The 21,354-nt window shown below is 38.9% G+C and overlaps 2 protein-coding genes and 1 non-coding gene across 3 annotated transcripts in view; 2 read left to right on the top strand and 1 right to left on the bottom strand.

Moving 5' to 3' along the window:
* Positions 1 to 21,354, bottom strand: part of rpl35 (ribosomal protein L35) — a 518,047-nt gene that overhangs the window by 277,204 nt on the left and 219,489 nt on the right. The window lies entirely within an intron of this gene.
* On the top strand, positions 1,804 to 1,931 carry LOC127504407 (U6atac minor spliceosomal RNA). The gene has a single exon (XR_007927375.1). It is a non-coding gene; the product is annotated as a U6atac minor spliceosomal RNA (small nuclear RNA).
* Positions 2,615 to 11,737, top strand: cenpt (centromere protein T). Its single transcript, XM_051877839.1, has 13 exons — positions 2,615 to 2,954; positions 3,331 to 3,430; positions 3,529 to 3,670; positions 4,707 to 4,803; positions 4,876 to 5,018; positions 7,133 to 7,232; positions 7,417 to 7,565; positions 8,014 to 8,925; positions 9,420 to 9,722; positions 10,117 to 10,216; positions 10,297 to 10,443; positions 10,547 to 10,651; positions 11,346 to 11,737. The coding sequence occupies exons 1-13, from the start codon at positions 2,866 to 2,868 to the stop codon at positions 11,473 to 11,475; spliced, it is 2,517 nt and encodes an 838-aa protein (XP_051733799.1). The 5' UTR covers positions 2,615 to 2,865; the 3' UTR covers positions 11,476 to 11,737.

The raw sequence follows: 21,354 nt of genomic DNA on the forward strand, positions 1-21,354 counted from the left end.
TCCAAGCACATTAATAGAAGGGAAGGAAAAGATGTGGTAGAAAAAAGTGTACAAGCAATAGGGATAACCGCACCCTGGAGAGGACTGTGAAACAAAACCCATTCAAAACTGTGGGGGAGATTCACAAAGAGTGGACTGCAGCTGGAGTCAGTGCTTCAAGAACCACTACGCACAGACGTATGCAAGACATGGGTTTCAGCTGTCGCATTCCTTGTGTCAAGCCACTCTTGAACAACAGACAGCGTCAGAAGCGTCTCGCCTGGGCTAAAGACAAAAAGGATTGGACTGCTGCTGAGTGGTCCAAAGTTATGTTCTCTGATGAAAGTAAATTTTGCATTTCCTTTGGAAATCAGGGTCCCAGAGTCTGGAGGAAGAGAGGAGAGGCACACAATCCACGTTGCTTGAGGTCCAGTGTAAAGTTTCCACAGTCAGTGATGGTTTGGGGTGCCATGTCATCTGCTGGTGTTGGTCCACTGTGTTTTCTGAGGTCCAAGGTCAACACAGCCGTATTTTAGAGCACTTCATGCTTCCTGCTGCTGACCAACTTTATGGAGATGCAGATTTCATTTTCCAACAGGACTTGGCACCTGCACACAGTGCCAAAGCTACCAGTACCTGGTTTAAGGACCATGGTATCCCTGTTCTTAATTGGCCAGCAAACTCGCCTGACCTTAACCCCATAGAAAATCTATGGGGTATTGTGAAGAGGAAGATGCGATATGCCAGACCCAACAATGCAGAAGAGCTAAAGGCCACTATCAGAGCAACCTGGGCTCTTATAACACCTGAGCAGTGCCACAGACTGATCGACTCCATGCCACGCCGCATTACTGCAGTAATTCAGGCAAAAGGAGCCCCAACTAAGTATTGAGTGCTGTACATGCTCATACTTTTCATGTTCATACTTTTCAGTTGGCCAAGATTTCTAAAAATCCTTTCTTTGTATTGGTCTTAAGTAATATTCTAATTTTCTGAGATACTGAATTTGGGATTTTCCTTAGTTGTCAGTTATAATCATCAAAATTAAAATAAATAAACATTTGAAATATATCAGTCTGTGTGTAATGAATGAATATAATATACAAGTTTCACTTTTTGAATGGAATTAGTGAAATAACTTTTTGATGATATTCTAATTATATGACCAGCACCTGTAGATATAGCCTACACATGCACACAAATAACTAAACAGCAGAATACTAAACGGGAGGGTTGGAAGTACTGTAAGAAAACATAAGTTTTTAGTTGAGATTTGAATGAGGATATAGTGGCAGTGTCACGAAGAGAAAGAGGAAGACAATTCCACAGTTTCGGAGCCACAGCACTGATGATGACCGGAGACAGCTAGGAGGAGAATAATAATGCAGAAAATCAGATAAATAATGGTGAGCAAGTCCATGAGGACATTTAAAAGTTAATAAAATTATGTAGTAAGATACATAACAGAAAGATAAGTCATATCGCAACAGCGGCTTTTATACTGCATGCGTTTGTGTTTACTTCCAGGGGAAGAGTCTGTGACGTATACTCTTGCGTCGTTATGATTGGTCAGCATGCGCGAGATGCAAATGAGAAAGCCATGCAAAGCGCCTAAGGATAGCAAAAATAACTTTTTAAAACATAAATCAAACATAAATGCAACTAATACGCTTATAACGTTTATGTAAATATATATACACAACAATGTGTGATATATAAAGTATGGGGAGGGGGGAAAAAATCATTTTGAAAAATTGTCACCGTCGTTGCGAACTACAGGCACATATTGCCCTATATATTCTCTGAGAAGCAACGGTGTTAAACGTGTTGTATGAAAGGAGAGAAGGTTAGCACTCCCCTTGACAAGGATGGAAGAGGTCCTAGTGGCCTTCAACACACATACGGTTAAGGCATTGCCACCTACTTCGTGGCATCTCTAACCAAGTTTTTTTATTTTATTGTTTCTGTCTCATAGCGTACTGGATTATTCACACAAGCTCTCGGTGGTAAAATACGTGTTAATGCAATGCTCTATTAGAAGAAAGAAGTCATTATATTCTTTAGGACTCTCTTAATCTAAAGCTTTATGTAGCTTCTTCAACATGAAATGCTAGCTAGAATGAAATATATTCCTTTATGTGGTGTGATTTACATAGAGGACGTGCTCTGTTGGGTTAGGTATGGTGGTTGAAAATATATTTATCTTATTTATAACCTGACTTTTGCGAAATTTGGCATTCAGTGCTGGTAATTTCTTCGGTGTGATTATTTAGACTGTGCAAATTGTTAACAAAACCGTAACCACAGGACTAGCGCTACCACGTGATGTACGGTACTTTTCTCAACGATGTTCTGGAGGATTGGCATATCACAGTTGGTTCTGGTCATTGAATAAAACGTTTAAAATAATTTTATATAGATTATTGGAGATGATTTTAATGTGTATGTTAGGTATCAATTTATTACATTTAATAATAATAATAATAATAATATGTTTTATTTATTTAGCGCCTTTCAGGAACCCAAGGACGCTTTACAGTAAATTGTTATATATTATGAATACATATAAGTATACAGTCAGTATACAACATGTAATCAACCAGATGGAACAGACAATTATACTATTATACTTAAAAATTGAACTGAAATTTGAATGTAGCTTTCTGAGCCGTCGTGCGCCCCCTTGCTGTAAACTACACAGCCAATGAAAGCGATCGACAAAATATCGCGAGATTCACTTGAACGAACGAGCGGGAGTGACTTCCATTTCAAACCCCAGGCGCAGTCGACGATGTTTTTCTTTGTCGTTTCATTTCATTTTAATGTAGTTTAGGGTTTGTGGGATTTGGGAATATATAATTTTGTGATAAACTACGATAAGAAACGATGGATTCAACAGAAGAGGACATATCTGCTCGGGTTTTGTTGAGGAAAGTCCTGCACACAGAGTTACCCAGATCTCCTGTAACCAGAAGGTGAATTTATTTCAAATGTCACTTGCATTTTGTAAACATATAAAACGCCCAGCATAATTTTATATGAGTTTTACGCAAATGATTTATGCACACATATACATAAACAAATAGTTACCTAAATATATTTTTCACAAAATCAAGTAGTTGGGTAACAACTAACGTAAATACAAAAATGATATAAAGGGAAAGCTATGTTATTTGTATACTGGTTGTAGTATTAACTTTCTATTTAGCATTATCTTTTAAAATCATACAAATTGTGAATTATAACCATTACAGACAACAATACAAACTTCCTTAGACTAATAACTTTCTGGTATATATAATTTTCTGTAAGGTGTCTGTATTGCTTTTCAATGTTTGTTATGTGTTTCAGTTCAAGCAGCACACGGCGGAGCGTGAGGCTGAAAAATACCCCTGGTCTGGAGAGTCCTGGGTCTGCCTTACGTCAGAGACTCAAGAAGAAGCTCCATGAGGTATGTGTGGTATCTAATGAATTATTATATATACAGCTGCATATTCTATATAATCACATCCTTAATACCTTCCTCTTTTTTTTTTTTTTTTTTTTTAGAGTGCCTCTCTGTCACCCCTCCCTTCACCTAAACGACGGAGGTCAACAGTGGCAAAGACGGACCCTCCTGTCGCAGCCCCGTCCCAACTGTATGACGAGGACATGACGACTCGTGGTCTGCTCAGGGGGATCATTCAAATGGGTGAGTGGAAACTCAGGGTTTCAGGAATGAACTGATTAATGTCAAGAAACACGGATGTATTAATAAAGAGAGAGATTCTGAGATATTATAGCTATGGAATACCTAGAAATATCAGGGAATTTTTCATTTCCAAACACTGAAAAGCCATGGAAAGTACAAATATTATTTATATACTATTAGAACTGCACGATTAATCATTAAAAGATCTCGATCTCATTCCTAAATGGCAATGTCTTTTAAACTTTGACAAAATCACAACAGAACATTCAAATCTGCATGTATTATTACAGTAATTATTAATATGTTGAATTAGCTTTAATTTTAGTTCAAGTTTTAGTAATTTTGTAATGTGCTTTTGTCATTATTATTCATTTTTATTTAATATTTTTATGTAGCTTAGTATTAGCTTGTCAACTTAAACCTATTTTATGGCAACTTTTCTAATTTTCATTTAATTTAAGTTATTCATCTTATATTTATAATTTTCTTAGTTTCAGATTTAAAATAAACAAAAAAACAAAAATTCAAATAAACAAAATTTTTTAAGTTTTATAACACTGGAATATACTCACTACTAGGTTAAAGTTTGATTTCATGTTTTCATTTTAGTTGCAGTATTTAGAGCTGTCTTTGTAAGTTTACACATTATTTCAGGATGTTTCTGGATACATCGTTATCCAGTAGCTTAATTACTTTTTTATTTTTATTTTTAATGATTAACATAATTATTTATATACAATTATCTGTACTAATATAGTGAGTTATTTTTGTTATATATATTCTTATATTATTTTTTATTTATTTATATATATTTATTTAATTTTTATGTAGCCTAAATAATTGACAGTCTAGTTACAAGTTTTTAATGCTTACCTATTATCAATATATAAATAACTAATACCTAAATAATCACAAGATGACGATACTAATGTGACTGTAATGATAATTCATTTTGCAAAATCTTAAAAAACTTTGCATCAAATAAAATTTTGGAAGCAGAAAACCTGTTTTTGATATTTCACCATGTGTGTTTCAGAGACTGAAGCATCGCTGCTGATGTCGGGTCAGCCAGCACTGCAAGAAGCAGAACCGAATCCAGCCGAGTCTAGTGTGTCCAGTGCCGGAGAGAGAACGTTAGTAGCTCTTCAGTCTCGTGTACTTGTAGTTCTCTACACGTTGTGTTCATGTGTCTGTGTTTTCCTCAGTGAAGGTCTGTCTGGAGTGGAGCTGTCTGATCTGACCCTGAACACTGAACCCCTGACGCATGTGGTCAAAGGATTGAGCCGCAGAAAACCACAGCGTGCCTTCAGTGTGTCTGCGTTGGAGAGACAGTTTGATCAGCTGCCAGGTGCTTCACCCATTCTCACCTGTTATACACCTGTTTCCTTTGATTTTGTTAGCAAGTTTGTCTATGTTTGGAATTGAAAACGGGCGTACTGCATGTGTTAGAGATGCACCGGTTGACAGGCCATCAATTAGTTTTTTTGTTTTATTTTGGCTGATCTCTGTTCTGGACTTGCACTCAAACTGCATTGCAATCATTTCCCAAAAATGTCATGAAGTCTGTAAACAGAACGTTAACACAGGCTTAAGACGGACACAAGGAGACAAAATTCTGTACCAGGCGCAGCAAGCTGTTTGCAATGCTCAAAATATTGGAATAAAAATATAAATATTGAATTGGGGGTGTATATGAATGCATCTCTGAAGGGAACTGACTTCAGAAAAGTTTCGATGGCATTTTCTTTTCCTATAATTAAAGTAGTGTTTAGAAGCAGCGCTGGTTTGTTTACAGCGGTAACCAAGGAAACACTATACCGCTGCTGTTCTATAAGCGCCACCTACTGACAGAGAGTGTATTTACATTTTCATTCAGTCTGTCTGCTGTTTTTGTTTTGTGCAGGTATGTTTTATGTAGCATCATTTCACAGTCAGACCATTTTGTTTTTGCTTTAAAGGGGACCTATTATGCCTCATTTTACAAGATGTAAAATAAGTCTCTGATGTCCCCAGAGTGTGTATGTGAAGTTTTAGCGCAAAATACCCCACAGATAATTAAATGCAAATGAGCTGCTGCGCTTGGCCTAAGAGGGCGGAGCTTCAAGAGCTCATTCTCCGGTGTCAGGATTCAGTCAGGATGCACTATAATGCCAGAAACTGCAAATATATGCTGCATGGAGATAGAACAGGTATAGTTTAGTTTAATTACGGTTATAACTTATATTGTCTTCTTGTTTTTATCCACTATATTAGTAAAAGCCTGTTGTACCGGAACCCGTTCGACTTTACCGATGAGTTTTATAACGTTTATTGTACTTCACACAAAATATGAAGCGTCTGTTTTCACTCTAGAAAATCACTGTAAGAGCTTAATAAAACACAGTGCAAGTGTGCATTAAAATATTATCCATAAACTCTCTCTCTCTCCCTTGCATTATCATCAACATACATAGCGAAGTACACAGAAACACTCGTTACAACTAACAGTAAACAAATATATAAAGACCTTATGCCTTTTCGGGTTGTGCTTAATAAACTGGTACACTTTATTTCCGTAAATCAACTCCAATGAACTGTAATAAAGTGCTCTCACCTTCATTACTGCCGTCACATTATCACTCTGGAGACTGTAAGCTGGATCACGAACAGTACTGATCTATTCTTGAGTAACACATTTTGAGTACAACCTCTGTTTTGTATTGTCCCTTCGTATTGACATTTGTTCACAAAGCAGTCCGGTGTGAAATGATTTGCGCAGACATAAATGAATTTCAGTAGAGTTGAGGGAGCATTTTCTTCGACAGCATTTCTCCTCGTCTTCAGCGGCTCAGATATAGGGAGTAAATGGAGAGCGCTATGTGGATTAATCCATCCAGCTACAGAACACCTAAAACGCTTGGGAGACGTTCTCATCAGTGCAGCAATGGCGGACTGTACAACAGGCTGTGAACTCGCTCAGGGCAGTTCTATGTTAAAACGGCAGTGTCTGTCAACATTCGTGGGCGGGGCCTGTGGCTAATGTGACGTCACACTGCCAGGGATCTGGAAACGGCTTGTTCTGGGACACTGCTTATGATTTATGGGGATTAAAAAAAAAGGAGTGGTTGGATTTTTATCATTATAGGGTGGTTGTGTACACACTGCCAACACACATTTATATCCAAACACCATGCAAAAGTGAATTTTGCATAATAGGTCCCCTTTAAATCTTCAAATTATACAAACTAATTTAAATCAAAAACAACTGCTCATGCAGAGCAAATAAATGACAAATAAATTTGCTTAAAAAGAAAAAAAAAATTGGTATCAGAATTGGCCCATTTGCTTGTAAAAAAATCAGCAATCGGAATTGGCTATGAAAACTCCTGATCGGTGCATCCTAATAATTTAAGCACATAATTTGTCACATGTGCAACAGAGCACTTTGATAAAGCATCATCTAATCATTTTCTATGTTCTCAGACAACACAGAGGACATCTCACATGTCTCTCACAGAGGTGATGGCCCTCAAGAGAAATCAGATGCATCTCATGATTTGGATTTGTCTGCTGGCTTAAAGAGGTAAATGCGCTGTCCGTTATTTTCCATTAGACTGGCCTGGTCACTAAAACTGGCAATGGAAAGTAAATAAAATTGCCACATTTAATTTATTAGGAACTGAATGGGAAGTACATGGTTGAAATTGAATAGTAAGAGATGATTGAGGCATTTTGAGTGTTATTCATTCAAGTTTATTTTCTGTCAGTGGGCTGAACCTGACCCTGAAGACCCCATTTGTGGAGAAGCGCACAGAGAGGGCGGGGCTCCAGCGGAAGGTGTCCAATCGGAGGGTGCTGTCTGTGGATTCATTTGACGAGGCCGTTCAGAGATGCTTGGAGCAGGGACTTAACCAAGGTTTATATATACTACTAGGGCTGCACAAATAACCAAAATCGTGATATGGCTTAGAGTGATCATCAAATCACAACGGCTGCAGTTTAATTAAATATATGTGCTGCATGTTTCAGAATGAAGCATTCTTTTACACAAGAGCGGCTCATGATGAAGTTTAATTTTTATTTTGTAGCAGTAATGATACTAATTATTATTACATAATTATTACTATTATTAAAGTCATATTGATATATAATGAGAATTTTTGGCCAAATTTTGCAGCCCTACGATCAAGCACAACAAACCTGGAGGGTTTTTTTTTCTTCACATTTTAAATTGCAATGGAAAGTTTTATCCGAAAAATAATTAGATTTTTACCTAAAATCATGAAGCCTTAATGTACACAGAGTCTGATATTATTCATCCATCTTATTTGGTCTGTATCTAAAATGGTTTCTCTGTCCTTTAGATGTAGTTCACTCTGTAGTTCAGGATGGGAAAACTCTAGAAGATTCTTCATGGCAGAAGTTCACGCTTGGCCTCAATGATGTCACAGAGCTATACGTCCACCCGAAAAAAGATGACACAGTAGGGCCATCTGTAGAGATGGAGAGGGACCATGGGCATGAGAGAGAAAACCAAGAAAAAGTTGACAAAGAGGTTCATGTCAGCGAAATTCCTGATGTTAGGGATTCAGAGCTTTTAATTCAAGAAGAAAAAGACCATGAGATTGAGGCACCATCACAGGAAGAGGAAGAGGTGGTGCCTTCATCCCAAGAAGGAGGAGATGATGTATTTTTAAGTCCTGGAGATGATATTGTACTTGCTCCAACACAGGCAATGACAGAATCACTTCCTGAATCTCAGTATGTGGAGCTACAAGATCGGGAGTCAATTGTGGAAGTTGAGTATGGGAACGTTGTGGAAGTTGAGTGTGAGAACGTTGTGGAAGTTGAGTATGAGGAGGTTGACGATGAGAACGTGGAGGAAGTTGAGGATGAGGAAGTTGAGGATAAGAACGTGGAGGACGTTGAGGATGAGAACATTGAAGATGAGAACGTGGAGGAAGTTGAGAATGAGAATGTGGAGGACGTTGAGGATGAGAACATTGAAGATGAGAACGTGGAGGAAGTTGAGGATGAGAATGCGGAGGACGTTGAGGATGAGAACTTGAAGGAAGGTGAACATGAGAATATTGTGGAAATTGAGCATGAGGATGCTGAAGATGAGAACATTGAAGAGAACCCAGACGCATTGCATAATCCAGAGCGAATAACTCGCAGAGCTCACCGCTCAGAGGGACGAGGAGCTGTCTTGGGAGTGCCGGCCTTCACGAGAGTCACAAAGAGTTTTGGAGTTGGACTGAATCCCAGAGAGAAAGGTGAGGGCAATGAGACTGCCTGAAATGACAAAATCACAGGTTCAGTCTCAAATGAGTTTGGGGTCAGTAAGATTTTCTAAAGATGCATTTTATATGATAAAAAAATACTGAAAAAACAGTAATGTGAAATGTTAATACAAATTCAAAAAACGTCAAAAAATGTTAAAATTTTATATATGCTAATATGCAGATTTGCTGCTCAAGAAACAATTCTTATTATTATCAATGTTGAATGCTACTCAATGCCAAATATCGACCAATAATTGTTGGATTTGATAAAGTTTGTAAGGTTCCTGGCATCAAATCTTTGAAAGACATTCAGGATTTTGATTATGATTAAATAGAAATTATACGCCCACAAAATGTCATGTTAAAAAGCAAACTGTGCTCTGTTGCTTTACACGGTCTCTTTCTGTTTAAGTGGGCAGTTCTTTAATGGTAATGACTAAAATTCATTGATAATTCAGAGTTTGTTTGTTTGTGTTTCTGCTCAGATCATCTGTATTTTGTTGACGGGAGCAGAGAGAGTTTGCAGGACGTTCCAGGTGAAGAAAGAGAACAAGCGGGCAGCCCTGTGGCAGAGGTCACCACACCTGAGCAGAGGTCGTTGCAACATGAGGCTAGTCTGGCTGAGGAAGATTTGCCCGAGCTTGCAGAGCATCATAATGCCCCAGAGGAAGTTAACCAATTGGAGGAGGAGGAGGAGCTGATGGACTCTGAGCCAGCCAATCAGAGCCCTGAACCTCCACAGGAAGAGGAGGAGGAAGAGGATGATGACGACGACGCACTTAGTGCAGGTGACACCCACTTTCATATATGTTTTATGTCTTAGCTGTCCAATTTGACTTAGTGAATCAGATCATTTGAGTGAATCAGTTCAGAAAACTGGTTAAAAGATGTCCAATTCATCTTAGCAAATCAGCTCATTTGAATGAATTTCAGTGAAATGGTTCAACAACCAGTGCATTAAAAATGTGCACAGATGCCTTTGTTCTTGTACTAAAATAAGGAAATTCTATATATGTAATATGTATATATAATAAATAATATTGATTGTTAAGTGTTTTCTTACAATTTTTGAGTGAATCGTTCGAGTCAGTCTTATCAAATCATTAAAAAGAATCAGTTGTTGATGTGCTTGCAAATCAGATTTAGCTACTTTTGCATGAAGTGTATTTTCTTTTATTTCAGAACTGTCCATGAAAACTCCTGCTTTCGTAAGACAGAAGAGAGTGTTCGCAAGTCCTAGTGCGCAGACCACGCCCACAGTCCTTAAAGAAGTGAATGCTGGGTATTTACCAACAACATTCCTCTTCCAGTTGTTTGTTTTATAGTGTATCCTAATACATATTTAAAACCCATTTATCTCAGTCCCGCCCCTCAGGTTGCCAAACGAGCCCCCAGAAAGAAGCGTCAGACGGGGGCTGATGTTCTTCCTAAGAGTTACGTCATGAGCGTGTTCAAGCATTTCGCCAAGACCAAGGTGGCCAGTGACATCTACCCTGCCATTAATGAAATGTAAGTGCTCAGGGAAGGATTATTTCTGCTATGCAACATGAACATTTTAAGTTACTTCTCCTGCAATGTTTCTCTCTGTGCTTTTTTTTTTTATTCCTTTTAGTCTTAAGAAGTACTTTGAACGGCTAGCAGATGATCTGGAAGTATACGCTACTCACGCCAAACGTAAAACCATTGAGGTTGAAGATTTTGAGCTCCTCATGAGAAGGTAAACATTAAAGAGGATTATGCTTTTTTTACATTTCAACTTTCTTTAGTGTGTAATGTTGCTGTTTGAGCATGAAAAACATCCACAAAGTTACAATGTATAAAGTCAGTTCAAATTCTGTATATCAGTGCACACTGTTTCTGAACTCCCTGAAACACCTCCATTATAGGTTTGAGTTTTCTTCCAGGAATGAATACGTCACAATATTGCTCATGTAAATAATTCCTGCCCAAGGTATACACCAAAAAGAGGCGGGGCCTGGTTAAGTTAGTTAGTAGTGTGTTGAAACTTGTGGTTCTGGTAAGGGGTGTGACATTTTTCAGATACGCTCTGAAAGTGGTTGACCAATCACAGCACACTAATCCAACCGACCAGTCAGAGCACATTATGCTTTTCGGTGGGATGGGCTTTATAGAGACAGGAACTAAACAAAGCGTTACTGACAGACTGGGAAGAGAGGTGCTGCAACAGTGTAAAATATGTAAAAAAATAAAAAAATAAATAAAAATTTGTTTTAAACATTCAAGCATGTTCTGTAGACCCCTCAAGACTTTGAAAAATGGCATAATATGTCCTCTTTAAGTTTAATGGAGTTGAATGACTTGTTTTTGTAAACTTTTGCAGCCTTTTCCCATCTTAGTCATATTGGCTATGTTTAGCATGCTAAACTACTTGTTTCTGTTGTTTTTCTCAGGCAGGGCTTTGTGACGGATGGTACACCTGTGAATATACTGATAGAGAAGTATCTTCCGCTCGAGTATCGGAAACTTCTCATCCCGGTGGCCACCAGCGGAAATAAAGTCATCCCAACACAAAGAAGGTGAACATGCAGACGTGACGTCCTCCTTAAACACTGGAGTAGACGGCTGCGCATGTCTGCATGTGCTCTTGTAAATATGTTTATATGTTAAAACGTAAATGCCTTGTTTTGTAAATAAAGATTTGTGTAATATATATCTGTTATTTGTTTTATGCAGCACCATTAAGAAAAACAATAAACTTTCAGTTCATTGTATTTTTAGCCATTTATGTATATTTTCCAAATCATTTTTCAAAACGGACATTAAAAACCGCATGGACTTGAAATTGATTGTGCATGATTCATCCGTGCACAGAAAGCTTTCCTCAAAATAATTTGCCTCAAAAATGTTTCTGCCATGGAAAAATATAAACCACAAACATCATTCTGATTCTGTGTTGGAAATTATTCAAAGTGCACTAGTTGGAATAGAGTATTGTTTACTGCATATTGTGCAGTATACTGTGTATACTTCCTTATTCAATTAAGTTTTTTTAGGATGTGAATCCATATGCATTATATATAGTCGTATGCTATGTTTTGCATCATTTTATTCCTATTCTCATCTAGTAAACAGAAAATGCTTTATCTGCCACACTAGAGATGGAAGTGTATTGCATTCTGGGATACACCTTTCTGCGCACTCTATTGTATATTGCACATTTTGGCAAATGTAGTAGATTAATTGACAAATACAGGGTATTCTATACATACAGTATGGAATATACAGTGCAAGTTATACATGCAAAAAAATAAGTAGAGATGTTTTTAACGTATTTATATAGATTTCCATATTTTCCGAGCTGAGATGTGAGACCTGACAGCATTGCATAAGCTTGGCTCAAGGTCTCTCTGCAAAATAAAAGCTCTATGATGTTGAAAGCAAAGAATGACATCCATAAATATTTGTATTACAGTGCCAATAGAAAATCATCATACCACTTTGAAATAGTTACATTATTTGTCATACAGCCTAAAATAAAAACCTATTCCAAAAAAACCCTTTTCTAGCTTTATTTACCAATTTTGCCTTAAAACATCAAACTAATGAAAGAAAAAGCAACAGTTGGCGAAAAGCAAACACAGCACACCACCCAAAACATCATACCTACTGTGAAGCATGGTGGTGACAGCATTATGTAGCGGGGGTGTTTCTCTTTAGTGGGGACTGGGCGATTGGTCAGGATTGAAGGGAAAAGCTTGAGCAATTCTGGAATTCAAGGAAGAACGGGCAAATATTCCCCAATTTAGGTGTGCAAAGTTAGTACAGACATATCAAAAGAGATTAATGGCTGTAATTAAAGCAAAAGGTGGCTTTCTGTTTATTCTAGTTTTTCCAGTTTATATATATGTAAGCGATAAGGTAGGAGAGGCTGTGCTGTACTCCGCTTCGAGTCATGCCAAATAACGCCCTTCAGCGGTGACTTATTTATGATACAGCACTAGCCTCGAGTACCTTATTGCTTTTATAAAACGGTTACCACACAATACAAATATTAAAGCCAAAAATATGTATCAATGCAACTTTCATGAAGTAAACTTTCACTGAAGCATTCCTTTCGCCGGAAAAAATAGTCCCTGACCGTGAACAGCAACAGAAGTTACATTATTACACCATTAGATGGCGGCAAAGACTGTCTTTATGAGTGTGTCAGTCAGTAGCAAAGACTTTTACATTGAAAAGACTAAATTGTTGTGAACGCGGAACAACACGCAACTGACAAATGCTTTGACTAGCGCTGTCAGTCACAGGAAACCCCTTAACTGTTAAAAGGACAAGATATCGCAGCAGACATTTAAACAGATTTTTTATTATGAACATAGGACTGACCTGAAGGAAAATGCTAAATCTGAATGCAGGTAATAATATATATATATATATATATATATATATATATAATTTTATTTTATTTTTTTCTTGTAAGGCGCAGTTTGTAAATGAAGCTGGAAAAGGGTTTCTTTAGAGTGGGTTTTGATTTCAGGCTGAAAATTTTTTACTTTTGTTCTGTAAATAAAATTATTAATATTAATAAATGTTTTTATTTTACAGTGCAATAGTATAATTTCAATATTTCTGTATTTACTTATTTTTAACATTCAATAAAATAATATTTTGAATAATAATTATAATTGTATATTCATATTGAATAGGAAAAACAAGTTTTTCTTCTTTTTGCCCTTAACTGATCAATTGCCTGATTATGCCCAACCCTCTCTCTTCTGTCACTTGGAAAGTCACTGAAGATTAATGTTAAATTGTAGACGTATTACTGTTTTGAAGTACTCCAGATTTTTACTATGATGAGCTTCCTTCTGTACATTCTATCACTCCTTATATTTGAGTCATAAAGACTAATATAATATGCAAAAATACCAGATCTAGAAATGTGTTTGTGTACAGTGTCCACTAGGTGGCAGTCACACTCCATCACAGAGGAGGTTAATAGGCGTGATAATGGTGTCTGTTACAGGCTTTGGAGTTATATACCAGTATTTTTCATTATAAAATTGATAAAGCTGATCTTAAATGCTAATTGGTCAATACGATGTTGCAAAATATCTAGTATAGACTATATCACTACACAGCACTAGAAGAGACCAACTATTAGCCTCAGTTGTAGTTCTTAAATCAGAAGTATGACATTAATATTTTTATTTTGCATAGGCTATTATATAAAAGCAATAAGACGCACAAGACAATGTTATGTGAATATAGTTTTGGCTGATTAGAAGTGCACATTTTGAAATTTTCAATCTTTAATAACTCAAACATTTTCAGTTCCGCTATCCAGCCAAACCAGCCTCTTGTTCATTATTGTTAAAATAATCACTTTAATATGGTGTAATGGTGTATAGAAGAGTTTGAGAGCTTGGGTGAATTTCTTAATCATTCCCTCCAGCATTTTTCCTTTTGCTAATGACCGAAGCAGACGTGTATGTGTAAGTTTTACAAGGCCAAGTCTGTTTTTGAGATTTGCGGGCACAGACAGAGGCTGGATTCCTGTTTCTTTCTAAAACTCTCAGTATCTCTTGTCTTTATTTGCTGTCAGACTGGATTTAGATCCAAATCTTTCAATTCCAGATCCGGCTTATGTTTCACACCGTTCTCATTGTGGTGTCGCTATAGATTGAGCCGACTATCCAGATGTTGGGTCCCTGTGGCCCTCAGGGGCCCCAACCTCCTCCTCTTCTCCTCCTCCTCCTGCTTGCAGTGACCCTTCCACATTCTCCAGAGTATGAGTCAGCACTGCAGCCGCTCCAGCGAACTTCATCTATCATGTTAACTTTCATTACAATGTAGCACTTAAACCAAACATTGCTCGAAAACGAACCTCTGACAAGCCAATCTGTTCTCTGTCTCCTTCATAAAACCACAAACGTGGGTCACACAGCGCCGCAGCAGCCAGAACGCTCACGTCATCTAGTGCATGACTCACCGGGTGAGAAATGATCCTCAATGTGGCTGGATCTGCGAGGGAACACGTGTGTGAAATTAGCTGACTTATTGTTTAAGATGAGATTTTCAGCGATGGAGAGAGTGATGTGAAACAAGAGAGCTGTTGTTGTAAAAATCAAGTCGACCTGAACATCAACATTGGCCCTATCTACTTTCTTAAAAGCAGTTATTCCAAAGAAAAGTTTGTATTCTTATTTCAAGTGTTAAAGCTTGCTCCGCCTCTGAAACAAATTTCTTTTCAGCTGACATCATCAAGCCCTCTTATTTTTTTAGCCCCTCCCCTTCAACTACCTGCCATTAACCATCTAATAAGTTCCTGATGGAAAAACGTTTGTTCTTGTTGATAAAAAAAGAAATCTCACATTACATGAGTAAAATAGCTTGCAGATTTTTCATGTTGACCTTTCTAAAATATTTTTTGCTTGGTCATCTGATCTTATACACAGTGGGCACTACTGAGGGGACCAATCTTATGTAGACTAACTGCATTCCATTCAGGAGTTATCATCCCTATTCTCTGTTCCCTTTAAAGGCTCCACAAAGGTTGGTGTATGGGCTTATTTGAAATAGCATACCGAATATATCTTTATATGGCAGAAATAGTAACAGTATGCTAGTATGCTATTCCGAATTGAAAACCCCACAAAATTATTGCCGTCTTTTTGCATTCCGCTGCGCTGTTTTTACATTGTTTTGTGGATAGATTAAAATGAAATGTAAACGCGCTTGTTTGACCGTTGGGCTCGCCGTCGTTCTCTAGACCTTACGCTTTTTTCAATCCACTACACTGTGTCTGTCTCGCAAAAACGCGTTGTGAATGGCCTCTTGGTACTAGGCCACTGATGTGACGGAACATTTTGATGGTCACTTGAGCTGCGTCCGAAATCGCGTACTGTTGAGTAGGTACTACATTTGAATTTAAATTTACTTCACGACTGTTGAAAAAGTACGTTCTATATAGTACGAATGCATGTAGTATGAATTCTGACGTACTACATCCGCCATGTTGTTACTGTCACATGACCTACCAGCATCAGTTACGTCCCTTCAACTCCATTTACATATCTTCTGCAGTGGCCTCATTGGATAGCAAAGTGTCCAAAGTGTGCGCACTTCAGAATCTCACTAGAGGTAGTAAGTCATCCGGGTACTTTTCGCCTACTGTTTTTTGAATACTATGAATTTGGACATACTACTATGTTCACATTATGCACACACTATGCACTTATACACTATGTACTTATGCACTATGTACTCATCCATGTAGTGCCTGAATTGTATAAGGTTATTTTTTTATCATTTAACAATGGAGTCTGATACCCCCTCCCCCTCCGCTACGTATAAAAGCTGCGACAGTTGAGTGCACGAAGTGTCAAACATTCCACACTTCGTTTTTTCCGTTAATTTAGTGCACCATCCGGGTATTTAAAGTGCACTTTTTCTTTTTGGAATTTTCTGTGTGAACGCACTACTCGCACTATTTGTACTTAAAAACGTCATAGAATAGTCCATAAGTACGCAAATTGGGACGCACCTATACTGTTTTTCGAGTACTATATAGTAGAGAAGTATATGATTTTGGACGCAGCTTTGGTTTCTATAAAGCCATGCCGGTTAGCCCCGCCCACCGTGGAATCTCATTGGTCAAATTTCGCTTCATAAAGCTGATGTGCAATATGCAATATTTTGTTTGTAAACACTTAGGCTGCATCCAAAATCGCATACTCTCTTAAGTAGGTACTTATTTTGAATAAGTAATTACTTCACGACCTCTAAAAAAGCACTGTATGTTCTATATATAGCATTAGTGTGTGTAGTATGAATGTAATCCAGACGTACTACATTCGCCGTGTTGTCATTATCATGTGACCACCAGCATCAGTTGCGTTGCTTCACTGCCATTTACAAATCCTCTACTGTGGCCTCATGGGATAGTAAAGTGTCCGTCGTATGCACCACTCAGAATCTCTACCGAAGTAGTAGGTCATCTGGGTACTTTTTGTCTACTCTTTTATGAGTACTGTGAATTCGTACATACTTCTTTTGTCACTTTTGTTTTTTCGCCCTACTATATAGTAGGGAAGTATGCAATTCTGGATGCAGCCTTTGTAGCACATAAAATAGCACATATGTGGTTTGTAGGCAAGTACAGACTGAAGATTTGCTCCTGTAGACAGTCTTGTGTGACATTTTATGACATTCTCTATTGGTGAGGGGTGACATCAGCCGAAAGCTTTTTTTGGGACATTGTAGAAAAGACATTTTGTCCAGTTATCTGTCATAAATCTCAAACGGTCGACATATCCAAAACAAACAAGTGAAGCTCAAGCAGAGTTGTGGGGTCTCTCGTCCAGGACTGGTCACTAGGCGCGGATGTTTTCGTGTTGGTCTGTATCTGTTTTTGTAGTGTTGTGTGAATGTTTTCTGCTCTTCTGGCTGCAGGGGAAGTTTCCGTGTTTCTGGCACTTTTTCTCGTCCGTTCCTGCCAGAACTTGGACCCTGTGGACCCGAACCAATTTCATCATCAATGTGTGACTGAGTCACACTGCTACTCAGCAAAGAGAGTGAGAGAAAATCTGCTCTGCCAAAAATACATGAATACTACACACCAGATGGAAATAAAGTGAACAGTAAATAGCAAAACAGAACAAAAGAAAAAAAGATTTAGAAGGGTCAAGAAAAGTATTGCTTTCTGGTCTGGCCTTATAGTCAGACCTTTGCACACAGGCAAGTACCACTCGTGTTTTCTTCAGAAAATGTAATCTAGTTATTCATCCTATCCTCCGGCAATATTAGCTAATATATACTAATGGTTTAATATGGCTTTAATTACACACACACTATTTTTTTCCTACGTTTCTGGCAAACGGACCATGACATTTAAAATCCCAAGTCTCAAAAGCCACAAAAACGAGTAATTTCCAGGTTTACCAGAGCACATTGTGGCCTTTGTTCTCCGAGTTCACTTTGTAGTGTCCCGACATAATTAGTCTTTATACATTACGTTTCCTCTCATAAAGATGCCATGGTCCAGATTCCCTCTCACTGGTCCTAGTCCGGAACATTCTTTTCCATTTTGAGGTTTACCCCTCTTTAAAGGAATAGTTCATTTAAAAATGTCCATTTGGTCAATATTTATGTCTTTCCAAACTTGTATGACCTTGTTTCTTTCATGAAAAATAAGAAGAGAAATTCTGGATATGGTCACTGTTTTCCACATAATTACAATGGAGACCGGATCTTTCAAGAACCAAAAAATGATGCATAAGTACTTTAAAAATATATTTAAATAATCATAAAAGTGCTCCGTATGATTAATGCACTATATTTAAAGTCTTTTGAAGTCATACAATAGCTTTGTGTGAGGAACAGATTGAAATGTTAACCATTTTTCATTGATAATCTGTCTTTGCAGTCGGAATGAGTCAGTGAGTTGAAATCGAGAACTGCATCAATCTGATTTATAAACAAATGGTTCAGGCAAGTTTCATGGATTGGACCAACCATTTTGATAAATTGGACACCACTACTCTTATCCTGAATGCATCCATCCCACATGTCAAGATTTTCAGTGAGTAATGACTTAAATTTTCATCTGCTCTTCACAAAAGACATCATATGCCTTTGAATGGACTACTTTTATGATACTTTTTGTCATTTTTGATTTTATTCTCCCCAGTCCTCATTCACATTCATTGTATTGAAAACAAGATATTTATCAAAAATTCATCTTTTGTGTGCCACAGAAGAATAAAAGTAATTCCAGTTTGGAACAACATGAGTAAATGATATTTTTGGGTGAACTATCCCTTTAAGAGGTTTATGACATCTTAGAGTGTTTCAGTGTTTATGTGTGTGTTTCAGACCACAGTATCTGTATCATCATATCTTGCAGTAGACAGTCAGGCCACCTCTAGCATACTGAGCAGTCCCGCCAATGACCACATCCCCCCACCCCCTTTCAGAAAGATGGGGTGATGGATGGAAAGTCGGGATGATGGCTGTTTTTCCTCTATTTCGCTCTCTCCGCACCATGTTTTCCCCCCTCCCCTCGTCTTTCTTTCATGTCCTACTGAAGATATACAGCTTCCTGCCTGAATGCACACGTGGAACTTCTCTCATGTTCTTTTTCCTTCTATCCCTCTTTTTCCTGTCTTATATTCTATTTCCTGTCCTTATTCCTTCCCTTTCCCCTTTCTTGTTCATATCTTCCCTTTTTAGCATTTCATTTTCATCTGTCCACAAAGATTCTTTCTCTCTCTCTCTCTCTGTGCGAAACAGTGCCTTTACAGTTAATTTGATATGTTAGGAATGGCATACTAACTACTACTTTTGAAGAAAAAAAAAAAAAAAAAGAGTATGTAGTATGCATACTGTGCACAGTGTTTGCTGTATGCATGGAATACTATGTTTACTAGTATGTTCAGTATACAAGAGAAAACATACTTGGTTACTAACGTAACCTCGCTTTTAGATGCGGTGGGGAAAACTCCTTTTCTCCGATTACTGAAGCCTTTTTCAATCACAGAAGTGCATCTGCACTGCCATTGGTTAAAAAAATTTACAGAAATGAACCAATGATGGCGTGGCGGAGCTGTGCAAGCCTATGGCGAAGCAACGCGCCAGAGCCTGCCAAATTGGTTGGGGCATCTGGCTATACAAGCAGGTGCTCGGCCTAGGATCACTGGTTCATATCGACTGAAGCGACGACAAAGTCGTGCAGCATCATAGCACGGTTAGCTACGCAGTACTCGTTCCCGTATCTCAGGGAACCAAGTTTACATTAGTAACTGAGTATGTTCCCTTTTGATACTTTACTCGTCGCTAGACGCGGTGGGGAACCTATTCAATCACACCGTGCTATGGTAGATGAATGACTTATAAGTAATTGTCCAGGGCATCCAGAAGGGGCCCCGTAGATCAACTACAATAAAGCAGGCCAAATTTTATCGGGGTCAAGAGAAGGCAAAAACCGGGCTAACTCACAGAGGTCGAGCCCGGCCTCATATAATCGTTCTAGAGCTTCCCACAGCTTCAGAACTAGATAGGGCCGAGAGTGTGCAGGAAGCTAAGCCCAGACGTGGGAATTTCAGCGAGTTTGAGACATAGTCAGACCCAGCAAGGATTAAATCCAGCCTTAGTGTGGGAATGTGGTTCCCGGAGCGTTGAGCTCAGAGAGACAGTTAAGCAGAAGTGAGCCTGCAAAGCAGGGACGTCCAGGTTGTAAAACCTGACAAAAGTGGATGGCGAGGACCAGCTGGCCGCCGCATAAATTTCTGCAATGGACACACCACTGGACAACACCCAGGATGAATCCATGCCTCTCGTGGAATGTGCTCTGACCCCGATGGGGCATTGAAGGTCCAAGGAGGAGTATGGAAGAGCTATTGCGTCAACTATCCAACGGGATAGTCTTTGCTTTGTTTACGAAAGCCCCTTGGTGTGACCACCAAAGCATACAAAGAGCTGCTCCGACTGCCTAAAGGAGGCAGAGCGGTCAATGTAGATTTGCAATGTAGAATGCCCTGACAGGACAGAGCAGATTTAGCTCCTGGTCCTCCTGTGAGGGAGGGTGCGCAGAGAGCGTGATTACTTGTGCTCTGAACGGAGTAGAGAGCACCTTAGGTACGTAACCATGCCTAGGTTTCAGGACGACCTTAGAGTCGTTAGGCCCGAATTCAAGGCAGGAGGGGGCTCACAGCGAGCGCCTGTAAATCTCCAACTCGCTTAACCGATGCCAAAGCTAATAGCAGAGCGGTTTTGAGTGATAGAGGTCAAATATCAGCAGATTGCAGCGGTTCAAAGGGGGAGCTTTTAAGTGCCCTCAGAACCGTAGACAGATCCCACATAAGGACAGAAAAAGGGCGAGGGGGGTTCAACCTCCTAGACCCTTTTAAAAATCGAACAACGAGGTTGTTCCTGCCGACAGATATCTCGTCTATGGGAGTGTGAAAAGCTGCTATAGCCGCCACATAGACCTTAAGAGTGGAGGGGGTGCGACCCTTATCCAACAGCTCTTGAAGGAAGGACAATATCGAAGATATGTCGTATGTGGGTGGATCTTCACCTCGGTTTGTGCACCAAGTGGTGAAGACTGACCATTTGAGAGCGTAGAGACTCCTTGTGGTCGGGGCTCTAGCCTGAGAGATGGTATTTAAGACACCCTCTGGGAGGTTCATAGGCTCCCATCGAGAGGCCATAAGTGTAGGGCCCACAGCTCGGGCTGTGGGTGCCATTTCGTCATGTTCGCCTGAGAGAGGAGGTCCCGTCTCAGGGGAATGGGCCACGGAGCTGCCGTGAGCAGCTGAGAGATCTCTGAGAACCAGCGTTGGTTTCTCCAGAGCAGGGCCACTAGAAGAACCTTGTGTTTCTGTTCCCTGATTCGCCTGATAACCTGAGGGATCAGGGCGATCGGAGGGAAAGCGTAAAGGAGAAGGCTGGGCCAAT

Source organism: Ctenopharyngodon idella, chromosome 21 (genome assembly GCF_019924925.1).
Source record: "Ctenopharyngodon idella isolate HZGC_01 chromosome 21, HZGC01, whole genome shotgun sequence".
Classification (NCBI taxonomy): domain Eukaryota; kingdom Metazoa; phylum Chordata; class Actinopteri; order Cypriniformes; family Xenocyprididae; genus Ctenopharyngodon; species Ctenopharyngodon idella.